We start from the raw sequence: 26,507 nt of genomic DNA, 5'->3' as shown, positions 1-26,507 counted from the left end.
TTGGCTCATGATTTCCAAGCCTTCAGTCCATGGTCAGCTGGCTCCAAGGTAAAAATGACAGAGGAAAACTGCTTACCTCAGGGTACCCAGTAAGCAGAGAGTTAGTTGCAAAGACAATTGAGACAGTACACCCTCCAGACATGAGCCACTAGTAATTTACTTCCACCAAGTAGCCCCCACTTCCAGATACCACTTTCAGCCATCAACTCCTCAATGGATAAATGCACTGATGAGGTTCATGCCTCCAAGAACTAATCACCTTCCAAAAATCCCACTTCTGAATATTTTTGGGAGACATTTTAAGTCCAAATCATACTTACCCAGTGCAAAATTTGAATGAAATGAAAATTGCTTTCCCAAAATTGGATATTGTTAAAGATACTGAGATTTACTTCTTGGTCAATATTTCGTCTTTCAAAACTGAAAAATACCCAACACTCTTCAGAGAATTTGCTCTGTGGATATTGTCATGAACATTTATCTATCATGGAGGATGTAATATGGGAAAGAACCGTTAGATGTTTAGTACATAGTTAAATTAAGACACTGTGTGTGTGTGTGTGTGTGTGTGTGTGTGTGTGTGTTTGGGGATTGAATCCAGGGCCTCGTGCATAGTAAGCATGTACTCTTTCACTGATCCACATTCTCAGCCCAGATTTTTTTTTTCCTAAAGAAAAATAAACTCAAATATGATTATGATGGTGCTTTCTGAAGTGACCTAGCTAAAATCTGAAATCTTTTGAATTTGGAGTAGAATGGGATGGAATACTTCAGTTCTTCCTAGCATTCTATTGTCTTTATGTAAGCCAGTACAATTCATCAAGTATTTGTTGATCCTACTCATTGTTCAGAAAGGAAGGCATAAAAATACTTTCATCCTTAAGGAAGTTACTGTCCAGAAATCCTGGTTAATATATTTAATTTATGTTCATTTAATTGTTTTTAACTTTTCATTATAAACTTGTATAATACTTGAAGAAAGTATTTAGAACACCAAAGCTTCAATTTCATGGCTTTTCTTCATTTTGTGTAGACACTATTGTTTATGTTAATTACCACACTACTTAATTTCCCACTCCAGCCCTCTTCATGACTTGCTTTTCTTACAACTGGCAGGCATTCATAAAAAATGAGCTATTACATTTTTTAAAGCTTGCAAGCATTTATTCTAATAGCGCAAATTATACTATGGAGACATTGTATACACTAGTAGCAATGAGCAAATGTTTCTTTTATTTTTATAATTGTTTAGGAAAACCACACCATTGCCAAAGACAGCACGCACATGGTCAATTTGGATTCATCCCAGCCTTTAAAAATCTGTGAAACACATTAATGGTTGTAATGTATAAAGTTGATGGTTGTTTTGTTTTGTTTTGTTTTAACATGCTTTCTAGTTGTATGTTGCTAATGTTTAATCTAGGTTAAAATTCTATGAAGGATGTAATCGATATGATCCAGGTCTGTTAACTATTTTAAATGGCCATTCCTTTTGCCAAATTCCATTCTATAGCATAGAATGTTGCCTACACTAGGTTCCATTAATGGGAATAATATTCCTCTGATGCTCTTGACTCTCAAATATGGCAAAATGGCTGTCTAGAAACAAATGAGTAAAAGTTTTGGGAAATTCAGTCAAAATAGCTAACAAAGGAGCCCTTACAAGTCTTTGGAGGGAAGTGTTTCTTCCCGGAAGTCCCAACCTCTTATCTAGCCCTAGATTCCTCTATTTGACTCTTAAATTATACTTACGCTCAGAAAATTCATGGTTGGGATTCTTGATTTTATGATTTTTTTCTTTTCTTTTTTTTTTTTTTTTTTTTTTTTTGGCAGAACCGGGGATTGAACTCAGGCTCTTGAACTTGCCAGGGAAGCACTTATTCCACTGAGCCATCTCCCCAGCCCCTATGATTTGAACTTGTTTTTGGAATTTCTTTTTATATACCTAAACATTCTATAAATGAGTATTAATCTGCAATTACATGATTAGGAAATACGTTGTAATACTACACAATACAAAGAGTTCAAGACAGCTTTAATGCTGTCATTTTGAAATGGTATTGTGTTTTATGACTAGAAGAATAATAATGCTTCTTAGTTGATAACTGTAACTTTCTTTTTTATTTATTTTATTGAGAAACAAATATCAATGAGACAGTTTCAAAACTGATTAATATGATAGTCCCAAAAATTAATACACTGTACATTGTTATCTTCCTAGTGGTTATCCATAGTACAAGATGCAGACAGAATATCCTGTCCAAACACTATTAGTACAAATCTTTCTTCTCATTGAATTAAGTGAAAGTAGCTGTATATCTATCCTAACTACTCTGCATATACAGATACAACATGGTCCTCCCTTTGTATCCCCTTTTTTTGTTTAGTCCTGTCAGAAATGGGTATTCCATTAGCATCTAAATACTCTAGGTGCGTGAATTCAGCAAAACAATCCAACAGTCTAGCAGTCCACAATAGTAGGGGATTATCCACAGAAGTTGTTGACTTAAGCCTTTCACAGTGCAGCACATTAATATGGCTTTACTTTATATACATCAGTTTTATACTTTTTTGCTGGATGATTAAGACCAAGATAAAGCAAGACATGTATAACAAGTAATGCAACTTTTGTATCTGATAAGGTCAGTCAAGTACCCTCAGGATTTATCCTGTAATCCTGTACCGCAGTTTGCAGATCCTTTGTCAGTGTCAGCCATGTGGATGAGTCACGGCCATTCCTTGACCAATTTGCTCTCTGTGAAAGCCTGAGAGAATGTTTTCTCTCCATGTGACTCTCCTTAGGCACATTCTACATCATTGACCATGTTGCTCTGTGGCCCCATAATCTCCTTGATCAGAAAATATGGGACACAGCTGAGTTACATGATATTACAGTACAGGTTCTCCTATGTTCTGAGTCTTCACTGACCTTGAAAGGCTTGGGTCAAAATGTTGGCTGTCCTTGCAGCCCTTCTTTTTCTCTAATTTTTTTCTGCAAACTTGTTGTTAACCCTCAAAAAGAGAAGCTTATTATTACCCTACATCTTATGCAGTTGGGTTTAACTTCACTATCTGTCTGAATATCAAACATCTTAGGCATAACATGGGACAGGTATTTTCCATCAGGTATTGATATGTTAAACATTAAGTCCCTAAAGAATATGGAGATAAAAATTTAAAAATATTTAAAGAATATCAATAAACAATTACATATTTTTATACAGAAATTTAGAAATCTAACCATATACAGCTTTGTAGCAGGACAGTCCTGTGACTTTTTTTTTCCTTTTCTTGTGCCTTTTTTTCATTTATTACCCATTTTTAAAAAAACAAAAAACTCTTACTTGTGAGACAGTATGGTAATAATTGGTATGTCATGACAAGAAGTGCATATTTAGAAGACCAGAATGACAGGTATTCCAAGCATGACCCTTCTATTACAAAACATTGCTATCTTCAGTGCAGTTGCTTTGTTCACAGGTATCAGCATGTATAGTTAGTCAGGGTGAGAATCCTACCAATTAAGTGCTAGTTTCAAAAACCTGCTGATGTTTCTCAGGATCATTGCCTTGCCCTTCTTGTGCATATAAATGTATGGCTTTTTCCCTGTCCTGCTTCCCAGCTTTTCTCCTTGCCCTCTCCTCATTGTCCAAGTTCTCGCTTTCCTTTTAATTGTGTTATGCCTTTCTATTTGTATTTCTTCTTTTGAGTTCTTATACTAGGAAGACTATACAATATTTACACATGTGGATGTGGTTTATTTCCCTTACAAGTATATCTTCAAGTGGCATCCACTTATATATAAAGGCTTTGAGTTTATCACTCTTTATAGCTAAGTAATACTCCATTGTATAAAAATGCTACATCTTTTTGAATCATTCCTCATGTGATGGGCATGTTGGTTGATTCACGGTTCTCTTCTGGAGGTGCAGGCTCTAGGGGCTGCATCTGGTGATAAGCTTCTTCCTGGCACATTCCCAAGGTGGCACAGGGAATCACAGGGCAAAATACAGGGACTGTATGTGTCTTTTTATCTGGTCTCTTTCCACTTCTTATAAAGCCACCAGGATTCAATCATGGAAGCTTACCCTGGTAACCTTACCTAATCTTAATCACCTCCTAGAGATCCCACTTCTAAACATCATAGTCAGATGAAGTTTCCCCTTCTTACTATCTCATGATGAGGGCTAAATTTCAACAAATAATTTCTTAGGGGCATTCAAACTGTATCCAAAACACAGCACAAACTAAAGTCATGGGCAGAACTCTTTGGTTTGTCATAAGTACTTGGCACTACGCGGAATATGAAGATTTCCCAGTTAATGAAATTTTGCAAAGCCCTGGGCAGGTCCTCTCTAAAGGCCTGCATCAGTATCCAGGGGGCTGGCCCTATCTAACTTTCTGTTCTCACCTAACAAAGCCCATATACACAGTGCTGATCAGAGACCCATCGATAAACCTGTTATCTGTACCACAGGAAAGTAATTAAGTAATTTCCTAGTTTTGCTGTTTGAGATAACTGCTGAACCTTTCTCTGTAAAGTCTGAGAAATTAAATGGTCATTAAAATTCATGCAAATATGCCATGCTGGCCTCGCCCCCAGGATGCGCTGAGATGGCAATTGAGACTGGGCGTGGTGACGTGCCTGTAATCCCAGTTCTTGTGAGGCTGTAAACAGGCTGATCACTATGAGTCCCATGTAGTAGTGAGACCCTTCACACCCTGTAGACCCTTCCTTAAAATAAATAAATAAATAAATAAATAAAATTCAGGCAAACAAAATGGTTCCACATGGGACCAGAAATCCATGTATCTTTCATCCTCTCCCCCAACTCAAAGGAATGACTCTACCCAGAATCAAATTTCATTGACATTGTAGTCTAGAGTGGGCTTACAAGTGGCTCTTTTCTAGATCTAGGACTTTGTGTAAGACGATGCATGCTACTCCTTGGAAACTGGAGACCAAAAGCAGGATTATCAGGTTCTCTAATAATAACTTGACAAGGCAAAACATACCTTTCTTATTGGGACACCCCAAAGCCATTCCTTGTATAATAGCATGATGTAATTGTGTCAGACTCTGCCAGGGCATGTTGGGTTACCTGTGTATTCTGAACACCAAAGCTTCCATTTTTCATTAAACCAACTTTTGTTTATTTTTAAAAGTTTTTATTGTTTGCTTTTTGAGGAAATCATAGCTACACGTAGTATTAACTTTTAGGAAACCAGTAAATGGAACGCAGGAGACCATCATAATTAAATTTAATTATGAAGAGATAGTTAAATGTGTGATTCAGTTTTTTTCTTGGTTTTGTTGTGGTCATTGTTTTGAGTTTCTTTATTAGAAGAATCTCAACTTATAGGGAAGATTTGATTTCTTTAGTAGTTATTATTATGTAAAAGAGAATAACACTGCAAAAAATGGTCATATAAAAGACTAAAAATTCCAGTGCTAACATGACTAAAGCAATATTAGAGGTCACAGGTAGTGCAAATTCTCCTTTTATTAACAAAGATGAGCTTTGTTATAGGGAGGTGGATCATTAAGTCATTTGTCTGATCTAGGGCCAGTAGCACCATCTAATGATTTCATTCCTGGATCATTTTAATATGTAGAATTAAAGATGTATGAAAAGAGGTTGCTATTATTTTAATAGTATAGTTTCCTCTTAGATTGCTTGTGTTAAGTAAAATAATACTGTGTTGGAAGAGAGTATATATTTCTTAGTAATGCTTCACAATCCCTTGTTTCACAATTCAATAAATCATCTTATACCTGTCAGCACATATAGTCTAAGATTTATTGCATGGTCTGTTCTATAGTAGGTAGCTCTTTGACCAGAGAGCAGTTTCTGAAACTAATTTAATCAGTGTTTTTATAATACAGTGAACTGTGGCTTGATGTCTCAAATGTGTATTGATGTCTCAAGAACCATAGGATTTAATTCTATCCAATTTTGAGATGGAATTAAGATTTAGCTTTGTGTGACTTCTGTTGTCAGGAAATCTTTAGATGCATTACTATTCATGTATTCCTTTAACAAGCAAGACTCTATTTGCACAGCTAGCTCTCTGCAACATGCTTACATGCTGTGGGAGAAGAAAAATTCTAGGCTGATGGAAAGACACAACTGAGGGCTTGGAAGCAATGAATAATGGACACAGCAGTCATTGTTCATGAAACAATCCAGTTTCCCTCAAGTTGAGTGTTCATTTTGCTGTACAATGCTAATTAAAGCTGGCTGTTACTGGGAAAGTTCTTAACCTACTCTAGTTCTGAGGAATTTGCATGCCAATGCAGGAACTTGCACTTGGTCCTTTAAGGATGAACAAAGTTTGGAATTTTGAGACTGGGAAGGTATGGTAATATGAGATTAATGCATAGATTATGTTGGTGGTCCTGTGCGGACCCAAATGGCTGGGCTCAACTGAGAACCCTGAAAGCCAGTGCTTCATCAGAGAAGATGGCAACCTTTGTGGGAACCCTGAGAAGAAAGGGGAAGGCTGAAGTTAGGGCCTTTTAAAACACAAACTAAAAATGCTTTCAAGAGTAATTGTGCAGGAGGCATGAAGGAGTTGTCCAAGGCTAAGGTAATGTTGGGATTTTAATCTGAAGGATGGTGATTTGCTTTGTGAAGCTACGAGATGGAAAGACTTGCAAATGGACAGATAATATGGGTAAGAAAATGAAGTTGAAAAAACCAGGGCATCATCAGGACTAGCAGCTGATGCAATACCAGTAAAGAGAGACCACAGTTTAGGTCAGAGGAACAAGTGAAAGCAATAAAAAAATATTTTTTTGCTGAGGGGATATATATGCATGCCATGGCTGTTTTGTCATCACTGAAGATAAAAGAGTATGTTCTGATGATAAAATCCTTGTAGTAAAATTTGTGCAGTGCTTCACTCTGCCTTTAATATCTGGAAATAGGTTTGATTTGAAAATTTTCTCATTAGCTATACTCTAAATGCCACTTAATCAAAAAAAAAAAAATATATATATATATATATATATATATATATATTGGAGAAAGATAATGATGTGTAAAAAGCCAGAACTCGGGGCCAGGGAGATGGCTCAGTAGAGTAAGTGCTTCCCTGGCAAGCGCAAAGGTCTGAGTTCAATCCCCAGTTCCAGGAAAACAAAAGCCAAAGCTCCTTTATATGACTTTATATCACTTTTTAATTATTGAACTGTCTGTGATGGCGCATGTTAACATCTACCTCTCCAAAATATCCTGACACAGTGATGGACCAAGGTCAAAGTCACAGGTATTTGGAATACAAATGATTAAAGTCACCCTAAAAAGTTCTAAAAGCAATATTTCACATACTTGCTTTCAGATTTATATGTGGTATGTTTAGCCAAATTTTAAGAGGTAAAATAACTCCAAACAGGTGAGCAAGGGGCATTATTTTTCAACATAAACAGATAAATTTGGGTCTTCCACTCACTGGCTGTCCTCTGCCTCTTTCAATAGCACTTTAAAAAAGAAGTTTTGAGGGTCAGCAGATTAAGTGCCTGCTTAGGCAAGTGCAAGGACCAGGGCTCAATCCCCGGCAGCACATGCTGTGCCAGCCCTAGCTCCTGGGTGCGCTGAGCTGGCAACTGAGTCTGGGTATGGTGGCGCACACCTGTAATCCCATCACAGGGGCCAGCGCAGGGGAGACTGAAGATAGGAGGATCACTAAGAGTCTGAGTTGCATAGTGAAACCCTGCACAAAATAAATAAAAAAAAAAAACACCTAAAAGAATTTGGCCCTTTCGTCTTTTTGAGACAGGGTCACACTACACAGTTCAGGCTGACCTTAAGCTCACTTTGTAGCCCATGCTGGTCTTAAACTTGTGACGATCCTTCTGCCTCAGCCTTCCTAGTGCTGGAATTGTGGTAAAAACTTTTTAAAAATTCAGTATTTAAGAATGCAATGGAACAACTTCATGGATAATGTTTTCTTTTTCTTTTTTTCTTCACATTCCAAACATTTGAGTTCTATATATATTTGTATTAGAAAAAGGAATTCAAAATTGCCAGTGGTGATGCAGTAAAAAACCCGGGCAATCAAGACACACTTTGTCCTTGCCCCCAACCCCTTAGGACATGGGCTCCTCCCTGCCGCATCTCAAATTCTCCAGCCCCACCACATTCCTCCCTCTACCTTGGTGCACTCCTTCTTCCCTTATGTCTCTGGTCCACCAGGGAGACTGAAGAAAATGGAACAGGCCTGAGGTTGGGACCTGAGAACAAGACTGAATAAGTAACAGGATCACAAAGTGTCCAACAGGAAGGGAAGGTAGAAAGAGCAACAGAAGGCCTGCTTAGCTGCCATTTAGCTTCTCTGGTTTCTCATTTCCTCTCACAAAGCTAAGGGAAGTTTTAAACCCACACACACTGAAGGATGTTGAACATTGATGAGTCTCAAACTTTGGCCCTCATCAGAAGCTTTAGGATGGCTTATTACAGCACGGCTTGCTGGGCCCTACTGTGGAAGTCTGCGGTGGAGTCTAATTTGTATTTCTTAGCAACTCCCAGGACTACTGGTGGTCCAAGGTACCTTTTTTAAAAAAATGTATTTAGTACAGGGTCTGTAGGGTCTCACTACACAGATCAGACTCATAGCTATCCTCCTGTTTTTCAGCCTCTCAAGTGCTGGGATTATAGCCATGCACCACCACGTCCGGTCTCAGTCACCATCTCAGCATGCCAGGAGGCAGGGCTGGCACAGCAGGCCACTGATTGAACCTAAGCAAGTGCTTTAGTCCGCTGAGCTAACTGGCTGGCCCTTTTCCAAGCTACCTTTTTAAGAACTTCCTGTCTACTATGTTCCAGGCCTGTGGAAAAGATGGCACTGGGTAGCTTTCAGTTTTTATATCTGGTGATTCACCTCCAAGTTCTCTGGTTATTGGACAGTTTTCTCTCACTAGCTTAACAGCAAATAGCTTTTGTAAAGGGTGATGTCTATTCTCTGACTTTGACTACTTAGCAAAACCTTGTATACATCAACTAAAATATATTCTGGAAAATAAGCGGACTTTCATTTCTGAAATACAATGACCTTTAAATTGCCTATGGTGATCTCTACACAATTGAACTCTTTTAGGAAAATGGCTCAGTAATTTTTGTAAGGCACTGCTAGTTAAATAATTAACTTTCCAGAAAAATATTTTCAGGCAAATAGCTCTCAATCAAAGAAACAATACTATGTTATCGCTCTGGTTTCTACTTTTGCAAATATTTACATTTTATCATTTAGACTACCAAGGTTCCTAGTTTTCAGGGGAGTTGTATTATCTGAGTTGACCTTTGAACTGATCTGGATAGGATAGTAAATCTATTATTTTTTATCAGAGTTTAACATATTTTCCCTAAATCTTTCACATAATGCATACAAATATTATTGGATTATAAACATTTGGAGTGTACTTTTGTTATATTCTTGAAATAGCCAGTGGACAATATTTATATGATGCAAGTGTTTTTTCAGTGTATTAAATAAAGTAACTATTCAAGAGTTCTTTTTAGGCATTAAGAATGCTTGAATGATTCAACAAAACATTTATTTTCACATTAAAAATGTCTCCTAAATTTCTTAACGGCAACAATCTGTATTTCCCTGATGGGCACAGTTCCTAGGGATTATCTGTGATAAATTCACATAAACTCACACTTCTATATACATCTATCTATTTTGTTCCTATACTTACATAAATGTATAAGACACTTGGTAAAATATTTAGTCTGTATCTACCCTAAAGTGTAAAATTAGTTAATGAAACAAATCATTCATTTCTATACACTATCACAGAACCTGTTTCTCCAGAGTGAGCAATGTTTCTCAAACTTGTTAGGATCTCCCTGAAGAGCTTTTTAAAACCTTACTGCCTGAGCATCCACAGTGGTGCAGCCTTGTAATTCTAGCACCGTGGGAGGCTGAAGCCATCTCCAGAGATGGACTGCGGATATAGCTCAGTGAGAAAGCCTCGATTCCATTGCCAGTAATGAAAAACAAAATCCCCACACTTTGCTTACTCTAGACTTCTCTGAAGAGCTGGCATTAAGTTCAGACTGTCCAGTTGAGAAGTCAGTGTCTCCAAGGTGATTACACTGTGCATGGAGGTAACCACTCGCCTAATGGACAGCCATCTTGCTTTTTTCCTTACCTTCAAAATATCTTCAGTTTCAACTCAATGGGAATCAGGTTGAACAAACAAAAGCAGTCCTCATCAGTCCTCCTGAAGGCTGAGAAAAGATGGTGAAGTTCAAGAACAAAGGATGCAGTGAACTTAAAGAATTCGAGATTCAAACTTTCTAAACCTCAGCTGAAGGTCTTTGAAGGTTACTCAGGGCTGAAAAACAATGGCATGCTTTCATATTCTTCTTTGATTCTGTAGGCTATCCCAATAGGGGAATTCTCTTACATAACATTGATTTTGTAAATTTTTAACAGACCAGATCCACTTTGAATAGAATGGAATTTTAATCTATTTTTTAAGCCAGCGAGTGTAACCTTTTTGACTTTACATAGTTTTTTGCAACACCCGTATGGGGATATGAATATTGTGCAAAATATGAACCCTTCCTGGGAATACCACAAATTCAAGAGCAAAGCTGGCCATGTACTGAATTTTAATAATCATTTCTGCAGCTGCTCAGAAAAAAGCATTTTCCTCTAAATCTTAAAAATTTGGAAGACAAGTATCACTATAGAAACAAAGCAAATCATCATTATTTGTGTGACATTATTTAAACAATTTTTGCTGTTTTAGGTTGAAATGTCTTTGGTATATCTAGGTCAATTGACATGAAATAACATGCTGCCTTACAAAAAGATTTGGTCTTCCCCAAGTATCTGAAAAATAAAAATGTATTCTCACCTATCCAAGACTAACTATCCATTATGAGAGTAATTTGACATTCAGGTCTAGTAAAAATGTTTGATTGTATCAGTTAAAACCCTGTTTAAGTAGGATGGCCAGAACATGTTCATTAATAAGTATCTGGAAATGTCATCATCTACTTAAGATGGAAGGAAAGGGGATAAGATCAGCATTATTCAATCCCTGAGTGATGGAGGAAGTAAACCTTGAAGTGACATATATAAACAACAAGTATGACATCCATCAATATCAGGGGATTTTTATAGACATTAATTATTCAGTGCTCTAAATCATCCTTAAAGGTATATTTTATGATTAAGAAAAAGAGACTGGGGGAAATAGAGTTGATGGAGACAGCAATCAATGCATAATTCTACATTCCATGCACACTTATAGCCCAGCACTTTATATCCTTATGCACAGAGTGGAAATAATGGAGTAATGCTTTGGCTGCACATTCCTGACTCACCCTTGATCATTTTCTTGCTATAGTGACCTTGATTGGATAAGATTGGCATTTTGTTCCTCTTCCTCTGCCTGTATTTTCTGGTTCTCTGAACAAAAGACACAAATAAAACAGGAAATTCTTCAGTCATTGTATTTCACTCATGATTCAAAGTGACTTTTGTGTGGCAGGAGCTAAAAATTATTTTGGTGGTGAACTAAAAGATTCTTCTTTAGAAATCTGAGTATTTGAAGCATTGGAGTTTGACATGTACTCCTGCCTTCCCGTGGGAGAGGTTGAAACAGTTAAGTGAATTGAATTATACTAAAATTTTAAATGACACAGACCAACAGAAAACATGCTGTACACAAACTAATAAAAAGTAGTTGGAGTGTTAAGAAAGAAAGAGCTTTGTTTGGTTTTTAAGTAAGGAGAGCAATTCTCAGGAAATGGCTAGATAATAAATATTTTTGCCTTCACAGGTGCAACAACTCAACTCTGTCAGTGTAGCACAACAGTGACCGTAGATAAGACATGAACAAATGCGAGTGCCTATTTTCCAATAAGACTTTATGGACACAGAAATCTGAATGCTTTATATTTTTCATCTGTCACAGATTTTATTCTTCTTTTGCTTAAAAATCTATTTAAAATATAAAAATCATTCTTAGCTAGCAAGCTACGCCAAAGTCAGTCAAAGTGCAAGATAAGGCCTGTGGACTACAGATTGTCAGACTCTGATTTAAGAGATTAAATATATTCCCAAATATATTTCCAACTTGTGAGTTTTCACCTCAGTAAAGTAATGTACTAAAAAGAGACTTATCTGTTTTGCTGTGTAACTTTTCATCCACAAGTACGCGGCCTCACTGGGGGCTGTAGCCTCCAGTGCCGTGCAGAAGAGGAAACAGACATTGAGCATAGGAAAATAGGCAGAGAGCAACAGGCCCACTGCCAAATTGGCCTGTCCGTGGCTTTTACACTGACGTCAGAATCTCGCAAAATATTTCTTATATATTCCACTGATAAGTATTCCAGGCATAATCTTGGAAAGATTTTCCTCTAGGCATCAATTTTTCAATTGAGACTACTACTTTTAAAATTTTGTTAGTATATGTTTGAAAACATAACATTTACATTCATATTAGGAATAGGTATGTGTACTCAGCATATCTTAATTAATTTTATTCCTTGTACCCTCTCTCTGTCTCATCCTCTTTACAGATAATCTATCCTCCTGTTTCCAATTATCTTTTGCTTTGCTCTTTACTTATAGTCTGTGTTCTTCATATAAGTTATGTGCTATTTGGCTTGTGTGCCTGGTTTATATTGCTTAATATTATGGTCTCAAAGTGAATCCATTTTCCTACAAATGATTCAGATTTATCCTTTCTCTGGCAGAGTAGCACACCATTGTGTATAACTCACACATTTTCTGTATCCGTTCATCTGCTAGTGGAGATTAGGCCACTTCCAAGACTTACCTCCTCTGGATGGTGCTGCTGTAAACATGGCTATGGCTGGATCACTGTGCTATGACATCTTTAGCACTTTGGGGAAGATACCTAGAAGGGGAATACTCACATTGAATGGAATTTCTAGTTTTAGGGATTTTTCAGTAATCACCTTACTAATTTCCATAGTGGGAGGATTTCTAAGATTCCTGGCAGTACAGTTTCATTTTACACTGATTTTCAAAACTGATGAGTACATTTAATAGTCACTTGCTCACATCTTGGTACAGGCAGAAATGAAGCTGGGGATGAGAAGTGAACAAAAAGGACATTTGCACCTCTAATACCTGGAAACACCTAGTCATCAGTGAATCTGCTGAACTTATCACTAATGAGTAGAGTTATGTAATGATATCTGTTTACCTCCATTCAAATTGAAAACTCTTCTAAAGCATAAACAGTATTTTAAAAATGTTCTCCATATATTGTTGACTACCAGGTTAGAAAAATAAACATTGAACTCCTGGTGATGAAGTTTGTGAGTACATGGAACAGATTCTGTGGTGTTAATCTAGAAACTGCAAATAAAACTTGACAAGGTAAATACAATATCACATATCAAAATGACTTAAATTGTAGTCTATGGAACATTAGACTTAAATTTGTATGCAGATTGTGTTTTATTAGGTTTTTGAAGTTCCCAGGGCAGCCTGTCTTGGCAGGGCATTTGGAATTAGGAACTATTCTAGCCAATGAAAAAAGGCATTAAAAATTAAAGCAACATAAATCACATATATTTGTACTCTGTCATGACTTCAACCTGAAGATAGCCTCAGACTCCTGCAATGTAATTAAAATATCTTAAGCATTTAGTTACATATAAGGAATTTATGCTTTCATGCAGTTGGCATGTGTTAATACAAGTATGTTTTCATATTAAAGATTGTGATTAAAGTACCTTAAAAAAAATATACAGGTTGTGGCACCTGATGTGTCTATAGCCTGGTGGCGCTGGAGTGGTGGTGTTCGGTGTCCCAGCTATGAACACAGTTCCTGAGCGTCACTCTCAACATTATGGAATGAAACAAGCCAGATCTCTGTTTGCCTTGAAAGGTATCCAGACCTAATATTATACTTTAAAGACATTCTGAAGTACTGACTTCAAAATAAGACCAAACATTCTTTAAGACGTGGGCAAACCCAAAAGGAATTACTGAAATCTCCTGTTTCAAGCATACATTTTAATAGTAGTGTTCAATGACAAGTCATTAAATTCCAGCAACCTGACTCTTAGGTACAGGTCTCCAAAGGCTAAAATTAGGGTCATTTGTCTGCTTACCTTGCTGTTTGATTGGGTATTGCTGTACGTAGAAGTACAAAGCTCATCTGTTAAGTTGGATTTACTATTCTCTGTTGGTGTTCATATCCATGCGTGAAGGCTCCTATTGAGAATGGTGCAAAGTCAGCTGCCTCACTATGAATTGTTAATTTATCAACTCAAACAAATCTCGGTAAAAATACATAACACAAAGGCAGCCAATGCTTGCTTTATGAAAAGACAGTAGAAATGCATGCATTAAAAACAAAATGATAGGAAAAAAGTATAGCACCTTTTTGCATAAATCCTCATTCTTTCTCCTTTTTCTCTTCTTTTTTTTTACTTTTTCCCTTATGATACTTGGAATTGAACATAGAACCCTGCACTGAGCTACATCTTCATCCCTTCTTTATTTTATTTTAAGAAAAGGTCTTATGTAGTTGACCAGGCCGGACTCTTAACTTTTGACCCTCCCATTTCAGCCTCCTGATATCCCACAATTACAGGCATGCACCACTGTACATGTAATTTATTAGTTAATACTTAAAAATTGAATCTGCCTCCATCCATCCTTACCTTTCAAAGAATCATCTTGAATTGTTCATATTTCTTTTTGGTGGTAGTGGTGGGTGGGTAGTATGGAATTCCATTGAGTAGTAGCATATACAATAAAACCTTATTGTATTGGTCCGTTTGTTGTCAGCATAATAAAATATCCGAAGCAGCTAACTTTATGAAGAGAAAAAAAAATTGTAGTTTCAAGGACATGACACCTTCATGCTTAGTTTTGGTGTGGACATTATGGGAGATGATGCATAGAAATGATGGAAGCACGTGTTGAAGGTATTTTAAGATAGAAAAGCTAAACTCAGGATTGTATAACAATGCTCATGAGAGAATTGCCCATAAGAACTATGTTCCAAGGAAACATCTCTAGTGATCTAAGCACTGTTTGCTTGGCCCTGTTTCTTAAAAGTTCTACCATTTCCTAACAGTGCCACTCTGGGAACCAAGTCTTTAATCACAATGGGCTCCTAGGGAATTCTCAAGCCACGCCTAAGCCACAGCACTTAGCCTAATCAGGAGTGAATGTTAGTGCACCCTTTTTCCTTACAAAATAAGAGCACTGTGGAAACAATCACATAATAAATTAAGGCTAGGAGTAGCATGGTCCTATTTGAAATAGACATATCTATGATAATCTATGATAGGCTGTCTCCCTATTTATATAAATCTGTGTTTATAAGAATTTGTTTAACAGTGTTGTATTTGTCTTTCCAGAAATCTTATGATCTTGGTGGAGTTATATAATGTTTCTTGTGAATACTTCTAAAGTGTCAAAGTCCTCTTCTTTGATTCAGACTCAACTCTGCAAATGAGAAAAGACTTAAGGGGTAGCAAGTGTTGTGTTTCCCAATCATAATAACTGGTAAATTAACTGATTAGCTGATTTACTACAATTGATTACAGAAGAGTTATCCAATGAATGTTCAGTTTTCCATGCTAACTGTTCCCTCAGAAATACTTGGAGAATATGTAGTAGGAAGCGACTATGCTGAGTACACCACAGCTGTTCTATACATACTATAGCTTTGTTCTGCTACCTTTTGTTGCACAGTTACTGCTGTGAAGTGTAGTCCAGCCAGATGGAAGGGCAGAAGCCCATACCTAGGGCTAGGAATAAGTGTGGCTCCATGGAAGAGCTGGCTCAGAAAGGCTGGAGCATAGCATGGTGGCTGGGGAACTAGGGAAACAGGTGCTTGTGTACGACTGAACATTAAGGGAAAAGAATTACCCATTCAGACTAGGAGATGAGGAAGTCTACAGACCCACTAGTGTCAAATAGTTGCATGAACATTCATTGAGATTTAGGGTCCCTATGATTCATTTTGGTTTAAGGATTTAAATCCTTTTAAAGAATATTGCTCTTCTGAGGAAAAAAAAAGAGATTTATAATCTTTTTTAATGTATCTGGTACTGGGTCTCACTACACAGCTCGGACTCATACTGATTCTCCTGTTCTCAGCCTCCCCAGTGCTAAGATTACAGGTGTGTGCCCCCACGACCAGTTTTGGTGGCCAGTTCAGTATGCCTGGGGGTGGGGCCGGCGTGGCATGTGGTGCCAGAGATTGCGTCCCGCTCCCTGCACTTGTCTAAGAAGGTGCTTAGTCCGCTGAGCTATCTCGCCAGCCCTTGGCTTTTTGAGTTTTATCAAGCTAAGCTGTGTAACCATAGGTAGAAGTCCTCTCACTGTCTTACATGGAAAAAATCCTCCCTAAAGCTCACAGAGTGGCATCTGTTTCAGACTTACATAAAAGGTTGTACACAAAGACTAGTGTTAGAGAGAAGCAGGCATGTGTCTATCAGTGGCTGGGAAAATGGTAGCATTTTGGCTTTCATCTTCTACATCAGTGGTGAACCTTTTAGACCTCTCAGTAATAACAACCAGGGGCTGGGGTGATGGCTTAGTGGAATAAGCACTTCCCTGGCAAGCATAAGGGCCTGAGTTCAATCCCAAGTTCAGCCAAAATAATAATAATAATGATAACAACCCACTGCAACACATGTGCCATAGGTTTGCTACCACTGTAGCCCAACTATTGGCAAACAGTTATGGGTAAATCTTTCTACCTGTATTTATAGATAAAGTCTGATTGCAACGCAACCCTGCCCACTCATTTACATAGTGTCTGTGGCTGTTTTCATGTTACAACAGCAATAGAATTGAACTGGTGTGATTTAGAGCAGAAAGCCAATGGAGCTGAAAAAATTTGCTAAATGCCTTTTTATAGAAAATGTAGCTGACACCTGTTCTAAACACACATGCTGCACTTTTCAGCACCTAGCCGTGTGTAGATGGTGTGAATTCAATGTGTTGTAAGTGTAAAACATCATATTCCAAAGACTAGTAAGGACAAGCAAAAAGAATATAAATTAACTCACCAACTTTCACATATTAGCAGTGGTACCTTGGTTCACCGGCTTAATTGAGTGCACGATTTTGGGGAAGATGGCTGTGCTCCTTGGGTGAGGAAGGAGGCCGCTGTTGCGCCCCTCACCTATGTGGAGTTCCTGAAGAACAGCAAAAATTTGTCCAACACTTTTGTTTATGAACTGACTTGTTTGTGAACAGAAGTGTTTGTGAACTGAAGTCTTACTGTATTGTACATTGAAATGATGGGACTTGAATTTGGGACTCACATCACATTCCTCTTGTTACTACTGCTCTAGAGCCTGGAATTTGGAGGTTCTGTGATCTCCAGAACAATTCAGAGAGAAGGTAAATAAGGGAATGGAGGAAATGGTCTTTCTCTTGTATTTGCAAATAAATATGTTTCTAAACCAACCAAAAATTCTAACTTCAACTATTCCTCACAGAAAGGAATTTTCCACAAGTATGCATTCAGCTGTCTATGGAAATAGTCTTAGGTGGGTTATTGTAGATGCAGACTGAGACTCTGAATTGGGAGGTGCACCAGGAAGCACCTGGAAGGGATAGGAAACGGAAGGGATGGAAGTGGAAAGAGGGCATATTAATGAGAAAGTTGTTGCTGTGGACCCACACACTCCCTCCCAGTGGGGTTCTGTTGAGGACTGTGTAGATCCAGTGTCACAATGGTCCCACCCCAGGTGAAGAAGCTGTAGTGTTCATCCATCAGTCAACAGAGGTTTCCAGGGGAGGATGTCTCCTAGGGGCATCAGCCATTCCTGACTCTCCCCAATACTGAAGCCTCCCTGCTGGCCTGGAGCCTGGTACAGCCCTGGGGCAGAAAGGCTCAGGGCCTTGGAAAAAAAACATCATCAGCACCCAGAATGATGTCTGTCCTTATAGTTTCTGGCACTGAAATCAAGCTGAATGTTTTATCCCCAAATCCACAATTTTAACAGACATTTGTGTAGTTTCCTGGCATATGTGTTAATTTTCTCCTAGGCACTTAACAGTAGCATAGATCAGTAGCTGTTCATTACCCTCTCATTGTGGATAGATTAACTGAGCCCAGTGTATCCATTGTCATTTGTTCCAGAAATTTCAGCCGGGAACTTAGTAACCCTGCTTTCCTCACTTATATTCTCATGCCTCGCTCCATGGCTTCCCCCAAAGCTCAACCTGAAATCGAGTGGTAAATATTTTGAAGCTTTGATGGTGACAAGTGGAAATTAAAACTAATGTTTTTGCATGTTGTAGAACTTTTTAGACATCTGTACAGAAGTAAATACTTATATCAACTTGGTCTCAAGGCTTTTACACCAGGGAAAGTTCTCTCTTTTGCACAATGTGCAGTCAAAATCAAGAGGTTATAGACCCTGCTGTCTACCACACAATGTTAATGATAGAGTGAAATTCCATGGAAGCCTCCAGAGCAGTGCCTGTTGCGGGAGTGCATGGATGCCTGGCCCACTGAAGTCCAGATTGTGTTACCTTCCCCTTACCCAGATGCTCTTCCTAAGTGTTGTCAGCCCCTTTGGTACTGGTGTTTCTCTCTGAGCTTAGTTTCTCTTTATTACACTTCTAAATGACTCTGTAATTCTTTGTGGACTTCAGTCACACTTGTATTATTTAAATTTCAAGAACCCCAAAGGATCTGGATAGGTCAAAGTGTTTAAACCACAGGCTTTAGTATATGTATTAATTGATTAAAAACAGATTTTATACATGATGCATACTTAATAAAGGGAAGGAAAGCAACAGATGTTGTAAAATCTGAATGTGTTTCGTTGCATTTATTTGGCTCCCATACTGACTAGCTTTAGAGAAGTCGTACCTATGACAATTGAACTGTAAACAGTTGGATGATGTATTTCCCTACAAATTTCCTGCTGTGAAGGGCCAGCCAAGAAGAAAAGTAAAAGGATTCCCTATGATTAACAAAGCAGAAGAAGCTGACTAATATACCATACAATAATCATATTTAAATCAAGGACACTAGTGGAACCTCTCAGAATGGTTCTCTAGTCTCTTCCCATGAAGTGTTTACCAACTCAGCTCATTGAACCTGAACAGTGGAAACACTTTTGGCTTCCTCCCCAGGGGGGATGGAGAGTTGTTGTGAAAAGGTCTGCAAGCAAATTTTTACTTTGTTGCAAGCGCAGTATCATTAGGGTGCAATTAAAATCATTCTGTGTGGCTCATTTTCTGACTTTCTGGCCTGTCCTTGCATCCCAACTTTTAAGTGAGAAACAGCTCATTTTTGTTTTTAAAATAGGCATATTTGACATGTTTTGAGTGTTTCCAAAACAAGATTGAGGATTTCTTGTTAGTATTCCAGTCTGGATGAAGTAGGTGCAGAGTCTCTCCCTGCAATATTAACATGTAAGAATTCTAGGGAAACTGTGTTAAAGAACACTCAACCAAGCTTACACATCAGTGATCACAAATGAAAGAAAGTGCACAATGGTGAGGGGAGACTGAAGTGCAGCTGCTCCCGAGAGATAGAGATGAGATGGAGCCCTGGGGACCTCAGTGACATTGCTGAAGGCAGAAGCCCCAGGTAGCCGGCCCTAAAGAATCCCCTCATGCACACAATGGGCTCAAAAGACATGACCTAGCACCGAAGTCAGAGATGGAGCTATCATGGAAGGAAACAGTGGCTCTGAGCCAAAGCAGGATCTGTGCTTCAGTTGCACATGGAAGAGGTCTCATGGGAGGGCTCTCTTGGGGGAAAGAACTCCAAGTCCTAACCTGGGAGTGAGTGTGCATCTCACCTGGCTGGCCTGTATCAATTCCCAAATCATGGCACAGCGAATGAAAGTCACGTCGGGTGAACTTTGACACAAGAATTACAAGACACAGAATGAAAGTAGATCCTTGCAAAACATGAGTCAAACACAGGGAGACATGGAATTGCTTTTTCTCAAAATAGCTTAAGAATACGTACATTGATGTCTCTTGAAATTATGGAGCAGGGACTTGCATCTTTACAACAGGACAGAAAGCAGTTCACCAAGAAAAAGGAAATGTGACGAAGAAGCTCCCAGGAATAAGAATGCAGTCACTGAAATCCAAAAGTGCCAGCAGTAGAATAAATGCCAGATTAACCTGTTTAAGAATAACCAGAGATTTCTGCTGCTGGCACATTCATTTTAAGCATCAGGTAAAAAAAAAATTATTCTTTCCCTTAATATATCTTTCTAATTAAAAAACATCTAGAAAAGTAGAATAAGCTAAACTTTATAAATGCTACAACAAAATGAACTGCCATAATCTTTCAGAACTTGACATTTTCCAAAATCTTCCCCAAATCTCTTTGTTGTTTTTGTTTTATCTTTCGCACCTGAGAGATGGAGCCCCAGCTTTGTGCATGCTGGACAACTGCTGTGCCACTGAGCACCTGCGACCCCCAAGTCTCCTTTGTAAGATGCCATCAGAAGCCTGAAATTCCCTGTCTTTTTCATAAAATTTCCCAATGTCCCATATCTTTGCTTATTTGGGGGAACTATTTATATTGCAAAACACATAGTTTCCTAGCCCTTTGCCTCTCCTGCCTCCCTGCTATTACCATGGCACGGATCTATTCCCTGCCCATGGAGAACTCTTCTTCAGGCTTGCTTTTGTCCTGTTTCATCTTGGCAAGAAATTCCCATTCTTGTCCAACAACACTCTCCCTCCCATTCCAGCCTCAGCTAAAGGCTTCTGTCTTCTTAGAAACTTTGGGCCATATATAGAGCTCAGTGGCATATGTGCCAATCTGGCAAGCACAAGGACCTGAGTTCAATCCCTGATACCAAAAAGAAACTTTCCTCAGACAGCCATCTATTCCCCCTTTGCCTCTTAAACATCTCTCTCCCATTGCGTAGCCATCTTCCTGTGAACAGTAAATATGTTTTATGATTACTTCTCCAGTATTTCTCACAGAGTATAATGTACTCTAGAAGCTTAATAAGTACATGGATGGATGGATGGATGGATGGATGGATGGATGGATGGATGGGGATGGATGGATGGATGGATGGATGGATGGATGGATGGATGGATGACATCAAATGGAGGAGTGGACAAATTTAATGAGTCTTGTCAAGAACAGAAGGTTATTGTGTCTGAAAGTACGATTCAACATTTTTTCAGGAAACTTTATATTTGATGCTCCAAAGAAATAGAGGCTAATTCTCTAGTCTTAAGCAGAATAGTGGTATAAATACAGTGTACAGGGAAATTTGATCTAGCACTGATAGACAAAGAATGTACTATGCCTGAGTAAATGTGTGTGACAAAGACCTCTTATAAATGTCTATAAATGGCCATATTGTCAATGGTATCTGCTCAATTCAAACCTTTTTCCAAGAGATTAACCTCAGCCCAACGATTAAATGGTAAATCCTACAAGTCTAAGGGTTGGTGATTTGATGTAGGAACATATTCTTTACATTATTGCCACTTCTGATTCAGGTAAAGGAATAAAAATCCAATTACTAGCTTCCTCCCTACCTCATGACCTAACCATAACTGGTTGCTAATTATTCATTTAAATATAGTTAGTACAAGGAGTGGGAGCAAAAAGATGTCATTTGAATATTTCTAAAATTTTCGTTGAGTGTAACTTTTGAAATTCTAGTTTAAGGCCAGGGAGAGAGATCAGCAGCACAGCACCTGTCTGCGAAGTACAAAGTCCTGAGTTCCATTCCTAGTAACAACAAGAAAGAAAAAGAAAGAAAGAAAGAAAGAAAGAAAGAAAGAAAGAAAGAAAGAAGAAAGAAAGAAAGAAGAAAGAAAGAGTAAAGAAAAAGAAATTCTAGTTTAAATTTTAAAATAATTGAAATTGCATTGACTTCACTGAGGTATCGGAAGAGCGTATGTGTTTCTCCTGAGTATAAGGAATTTTGTGTGTACTAACGGAGGAAAGCATACAGAATGACATTTTTCCTGTCTTTTTTTGAACAGCAAAATTTAGAGAGTAACCTCACCAACCTTATTAAGAGGAACACGGAACTGGAGACCCTTTTGGCTAAGCTCATCCAAACCTGTCAACATGTCGAAGTGAGTATCCCTCTGGCCCTGTCTGGTACACCTCCTGCAGAATACACTAAGGCATGATTTTCACATAGTCATACTTTCTAATGTTCAAACAGGGCAGCTCTCTTAAACGTAAATCTTTCACACAATCCAAACACTAGTTGGTTGAAATTGTAAACAAGTAGAACCTCAGAGACTCTTGCCCCATGCGGGCTGCCTTTCCCTCTCTCTCCCTTCACTGCTCTCCCTGGATCAAATATTATATAGCATTCCTAATATTGTAGGTTTTAATCAGCCTTATGAAAAACAGGCCAAAAAGAGCACTGTTTTATCAGGTATTCTGTTAGTTTACTGGGGCTGCCATAACAAATTAACATAAACTTGGACAGCATAAAACAATACATTAAAAACTTATTTTCTCACATTTCTGGATGCCAGATATGCCCTGCCCAGGTGTCAGGGGTGGGGCTGTCTAAGCCTTTAGAGGTGGATCCCCCCTGCCTCACCCCACCTTCTTGTGGCTGGAGGCACTCTTTGGAGTTCCTGGGCTTACAGTTGGTCCGCAGCACTCTAACCTTCAGCTCTGTTGTCACATGCCATCCTCCACATGTGTGTCTGTGTGTGTCCAAATTTCCTCTTTCTTATAAAGATAATCGGATTAAGGCTCAGTGACTCAAGTCTGATCCCACTTTAAACTTGATTATGTCTCTAATGACCCTATTTCCAAATAAGATCCCATTCACAGGTGCCAGGAAATACAGCATTTTGGTGGATACAGTCCAAGCCACTACATCTGTGTGCTACATGCTTCTTAGTTATCAGTTACATTTTCAGGAAATCTTCACAGTTGCAGCAATAACAGAACCTGCAGTGATTCTTCAGTGCATAAGGACAGAATGGACATGAGCTCTTTAGCGCGATTTCCAAAGTTCTCTTCCAATTCCCTCCCAGTCTGTCTTTTGAATTACCCCAACCCATGCACAGAAATGAAACTATTGCCTACTCTGCTTGCAAGCTCTCTGGGATTTAACCAGCAGATCCCTCTGCCTGTTGTCCTCCCCATCTTGTCTCTTGACTATAATCTTTTCTATCTGTTCTCTAAGTCCCAACTCAAGGGCCACTTCTAATGTAGATATTTCCTTGGTCCCCAGGATCAAATCATCTCTTCTTTCACTGAATCAATATTTTATCAATAGCCTTCTTATATCTTTTACTGCTATTTCATATTTGGTGGTTCTATTTTTCCAGTGGGAATGTGAACTATTTGAAAATAAGGATAAAGTCTAATTTATCTTTGAATCTCAGATTCTCGCATAGTAGTTTTCACACAGTAGGAGCTCATACGTGTAGTGTACTTTTTATGTTCTTATATATTCATTACAATACATGTAAATTTATTTTTTCTCTATTTCTAATATCTTTTTATTTAAATTTAAAAAGTAAGTTCAGGAAATTTGTTTTTTAACAAATATACATGATAATTCCAAGTGACAAATCTGAACACTATACCAATGATTAAAAGTTCAGCTCCTAAAATATACATTTTAGATTTTTGACAATGACTTCGTTTTCAAAATAGTAATAATTTCAAGGGGTTGGCCAAATAACTCAGGAGATTAAAGCTCCTGCTTAGGCAGATGCAGGGGCCAGGAGTTTGATCCCTGGGCCTGCCATGCCGGCCCTGCCCCCGGGGCGCGCTGAGATAGCAATTGAGACTGGGTGCGGTGGCAAGCTCCTGTGATCCCAGCACTTGGGAGGCTGTAAACAAAAGGATCATTATGAGTCCGATCTACTCAGTGAGACCCTGTAGACCCTATCTTAAATACAAAATAATAATAATTTCAAGCCCTTTATATATCTCATCAATAATTTTGGAAGCAGATGCATAATACATTTAAAAAGAATGATAAAGCAGCCAGGGATATAGCTCAGCAGCATAAGCACCTACCTAGCAAGTGCAAGGTCCTGAGTTGGATCTCTGGTGCTGCCAAAACATAAAACAAAACAAAACTGGTGCAGTTAGCCAATAATATAAAAAGAATGAGAAAAATCTCAGTGTTGTATAAGCACATACATACCCGTAATAACACAATTAAAGACCAGGATCAGCAGACACTGTGGTGCACGCCTATGATCCAGCCACTGCAGTAGCTGAGCGGGAAGACCACAAGTCGGAGGTCATCTGGGTAACTTAGTGAGACCCTGTCTCAAAATGAAATGAAAAACAGTGGATTTGTAGGTTAGTGCTGGAGTCAGATCTCAGACACGCACACACACACACACACACACACACACACACACACACACACAGAGGACAGAAGGCACTCAGGTGCTGTACTGGTAGAATGTTGCATGGTATGACAATAAGATTCATTTTTACACACACCATTATCTCTGAAGTTGGACTACAACTTCCAGTTAATGATGGGATAGTCAAATGGCTGGCAGATTTTTTTATTTCTCCTGGCACACAAAATATGAGCTAGCCATTTGCCGGTACCCTAGAATGGATGAGTATGACAAGTTGAAGAGGAATTAAAAGAAAAAGAAGGAAGGGAGTACATATTGCCTGAAACTTCATGTCAAGACTGAGGGTAATCCTATACATTTCACTACTACTGTTTTAAAAATTATTCTTAGGACCTGCCAAATAGCTCAATGGATTAAAGCACCTGGTTAAGCAGACACAGGGGCTTGAGGTTCAATCCCGGCCCTGCCCCCAGTACACACTGAGATAGTAATTGAGACTGGGTGTGGTGGTGCACAGCTGTAGTCCTAGCACTTGGGAGGCTGATAATAGGAGAATCACTGAGTCCAATCTACTTATTGAGACCCTGTACCAAATACAAAAAAAAAAAAAAAAGAATTAAAAATTACTCCAAAGGGTTGGTGAGATAGCCTAGCAGACTAAGTGCCTACTTAGACAAGCATAAGGACCAGGGTTCTATCCCCAGCACCACATGCTGCACAGGCCCCACCCCCCGGGAGCACTGAGCTGCACTGGGTCCAGGTGTGGTGGTGCCCACCTGTAATCCCAACACTGGGGAGACTCAAAAAGGAGGATCACTATGAGTCTGAGCTGCGTAGTGGGACCCTGTAACAAATACATTAAATCAATCAATCAATCAAATTATTCCAGATACTGAGATACCAACTTGTGCACACATTGTGATGTTGCGCGCTGTTGATGCATTCCTTGGCACAACAGAAGTCAGAATATGTTACTCTTCAGTGTTTTCGGCTTCAAAGCCTCTCTACTATACAAACACCAGTGCTTTGATAGAGAGCTTCAAATACTTACTATTCAAAATGTTTGTACTTTTACTTACAAGTGCTGGCTTTGTGATTGGAAATTTAAGACTGAGTATGAATTGTCAACTTTTTCAAATTCCAACTTTTTGTGCTTCTCTGCCATTGTGGCCCAGAGGTAGCAGCACGGGTGCTTTCTGTCTGTCAGTTGAGTTCAGAGAAGCAAGGTATGACAGCTGAAGAGGGATGGACAAAAGGAAAGATAGGGACAGGAGGAGGGTGACGCAGAGGCAAGAAGCACATGTAACTGCCCAGCGTGCTCCCCGGTTCATGCCACAGTGCCCTATCCTTGAAGAAGCACGTGGCCAGGCATCCAGGAAGAACCAGTCTTGCATCACACTGGACGGAGTCGATGGTGTGTGGGCGCAGGAGCAGTGAAGCAGAACCGAGTCCTTTCCGATCTTCTGCCTGAACTGGATTCACTTGTGGCAATCATCTCCCCAGGGAAAAACACTGAGTCTTGTTGATTAAATAACAGTAAAACTAAAAATGAACAAGCATAATGTTTTCACTGTTGCAAAGTGAGTATGTATTGCATGAACAAATGGATGAACACAATAAAATCATCCAGGTGCCATATTTAGTTTTTATGATGTGGTGGCATTTGATGTTTGGGATCATAAGAAAGAATTATTTCTCTTCCGTTAAAAAATTACCTGTGCTTTATGGTAAATCTTAGAAATGCTTTATGGATTGGGTGATTATTTCATCGATTTCAGTGAGTTACTTCTTAAAGCAGTAGTGTCTGGTTTCCATTATGGCTGGTAGTGATTTCAGAACAAAGGCCTTGTTCTTAATGCAATATTAGGATGATTTGAATTTACAAAATGCTATTCATTTTAGCATGATGTGAAATTACTTTCTATCACATACAACAATTTGAGATGAGAGATAATTTCAAGAAATTGACAAGAAGCCTAGTTTTTATTTCAGGAGATCATATACTGTTTTAGTTGAGATACAGCCTTTTAAAATAACACTAGTACTGAATCAATCACAGCAGACTTGCAAATAGATGCATAGATGGCATTAAAAAGTATTCTAGAGGAGAAGTGAAGAATATTCCTTTGTCTGTTGCTTTGTATAAATTCTTTGAAATGGAGACAAATGTTTGTGGATGAATCAATTAAGAACTTGGCAAATTTATTCTAGATGAA

At 38.6% G+C, this 26,507-nt stretch overlaps 1 protein-coding gene across 4 annotated transcripts in view; it reads left to right on the top strand.

Annotated features, from left to right (window-relative positions):
* Positions 1-26,507, top strand: part of Mid1 (midline 1) — a 393,633-nt gene that overhangs the window by 303,661 nt on the left and 63,465 nt on the right. For all 4 annotated transcript variants that reach the window (XM_023719545.1, XM_023719546.1, XM_004635030.2 and 1 more), the window contains exon 3: positions 21,970-22,065. In XM_023719545.1, coding sequence (XP_023575313.1) covers positions 21,970-22,065 — 96 coding nt within the window. The remainder of the gene's footprint in view (positions 1-21,969; positions 22,066-26,507) is intronic.

This window comes from Octodon degus, unplaced genomic scaffold (assembly GCF_000260255.1).
Source record: "Octodon degus isolate 3935 unplaced genomic scaffold, OctDeg1.0 scaffold00069, whole genome shotgun sequence".
NCBI lineage: Eukaryota > Metazoa > Chordata > Mammalia > Rodentia > Octodontidae > Octodon > Octodon degus.
This window is presented reverse-complemented; position numbering and strand designations above follow the sequence as displayed.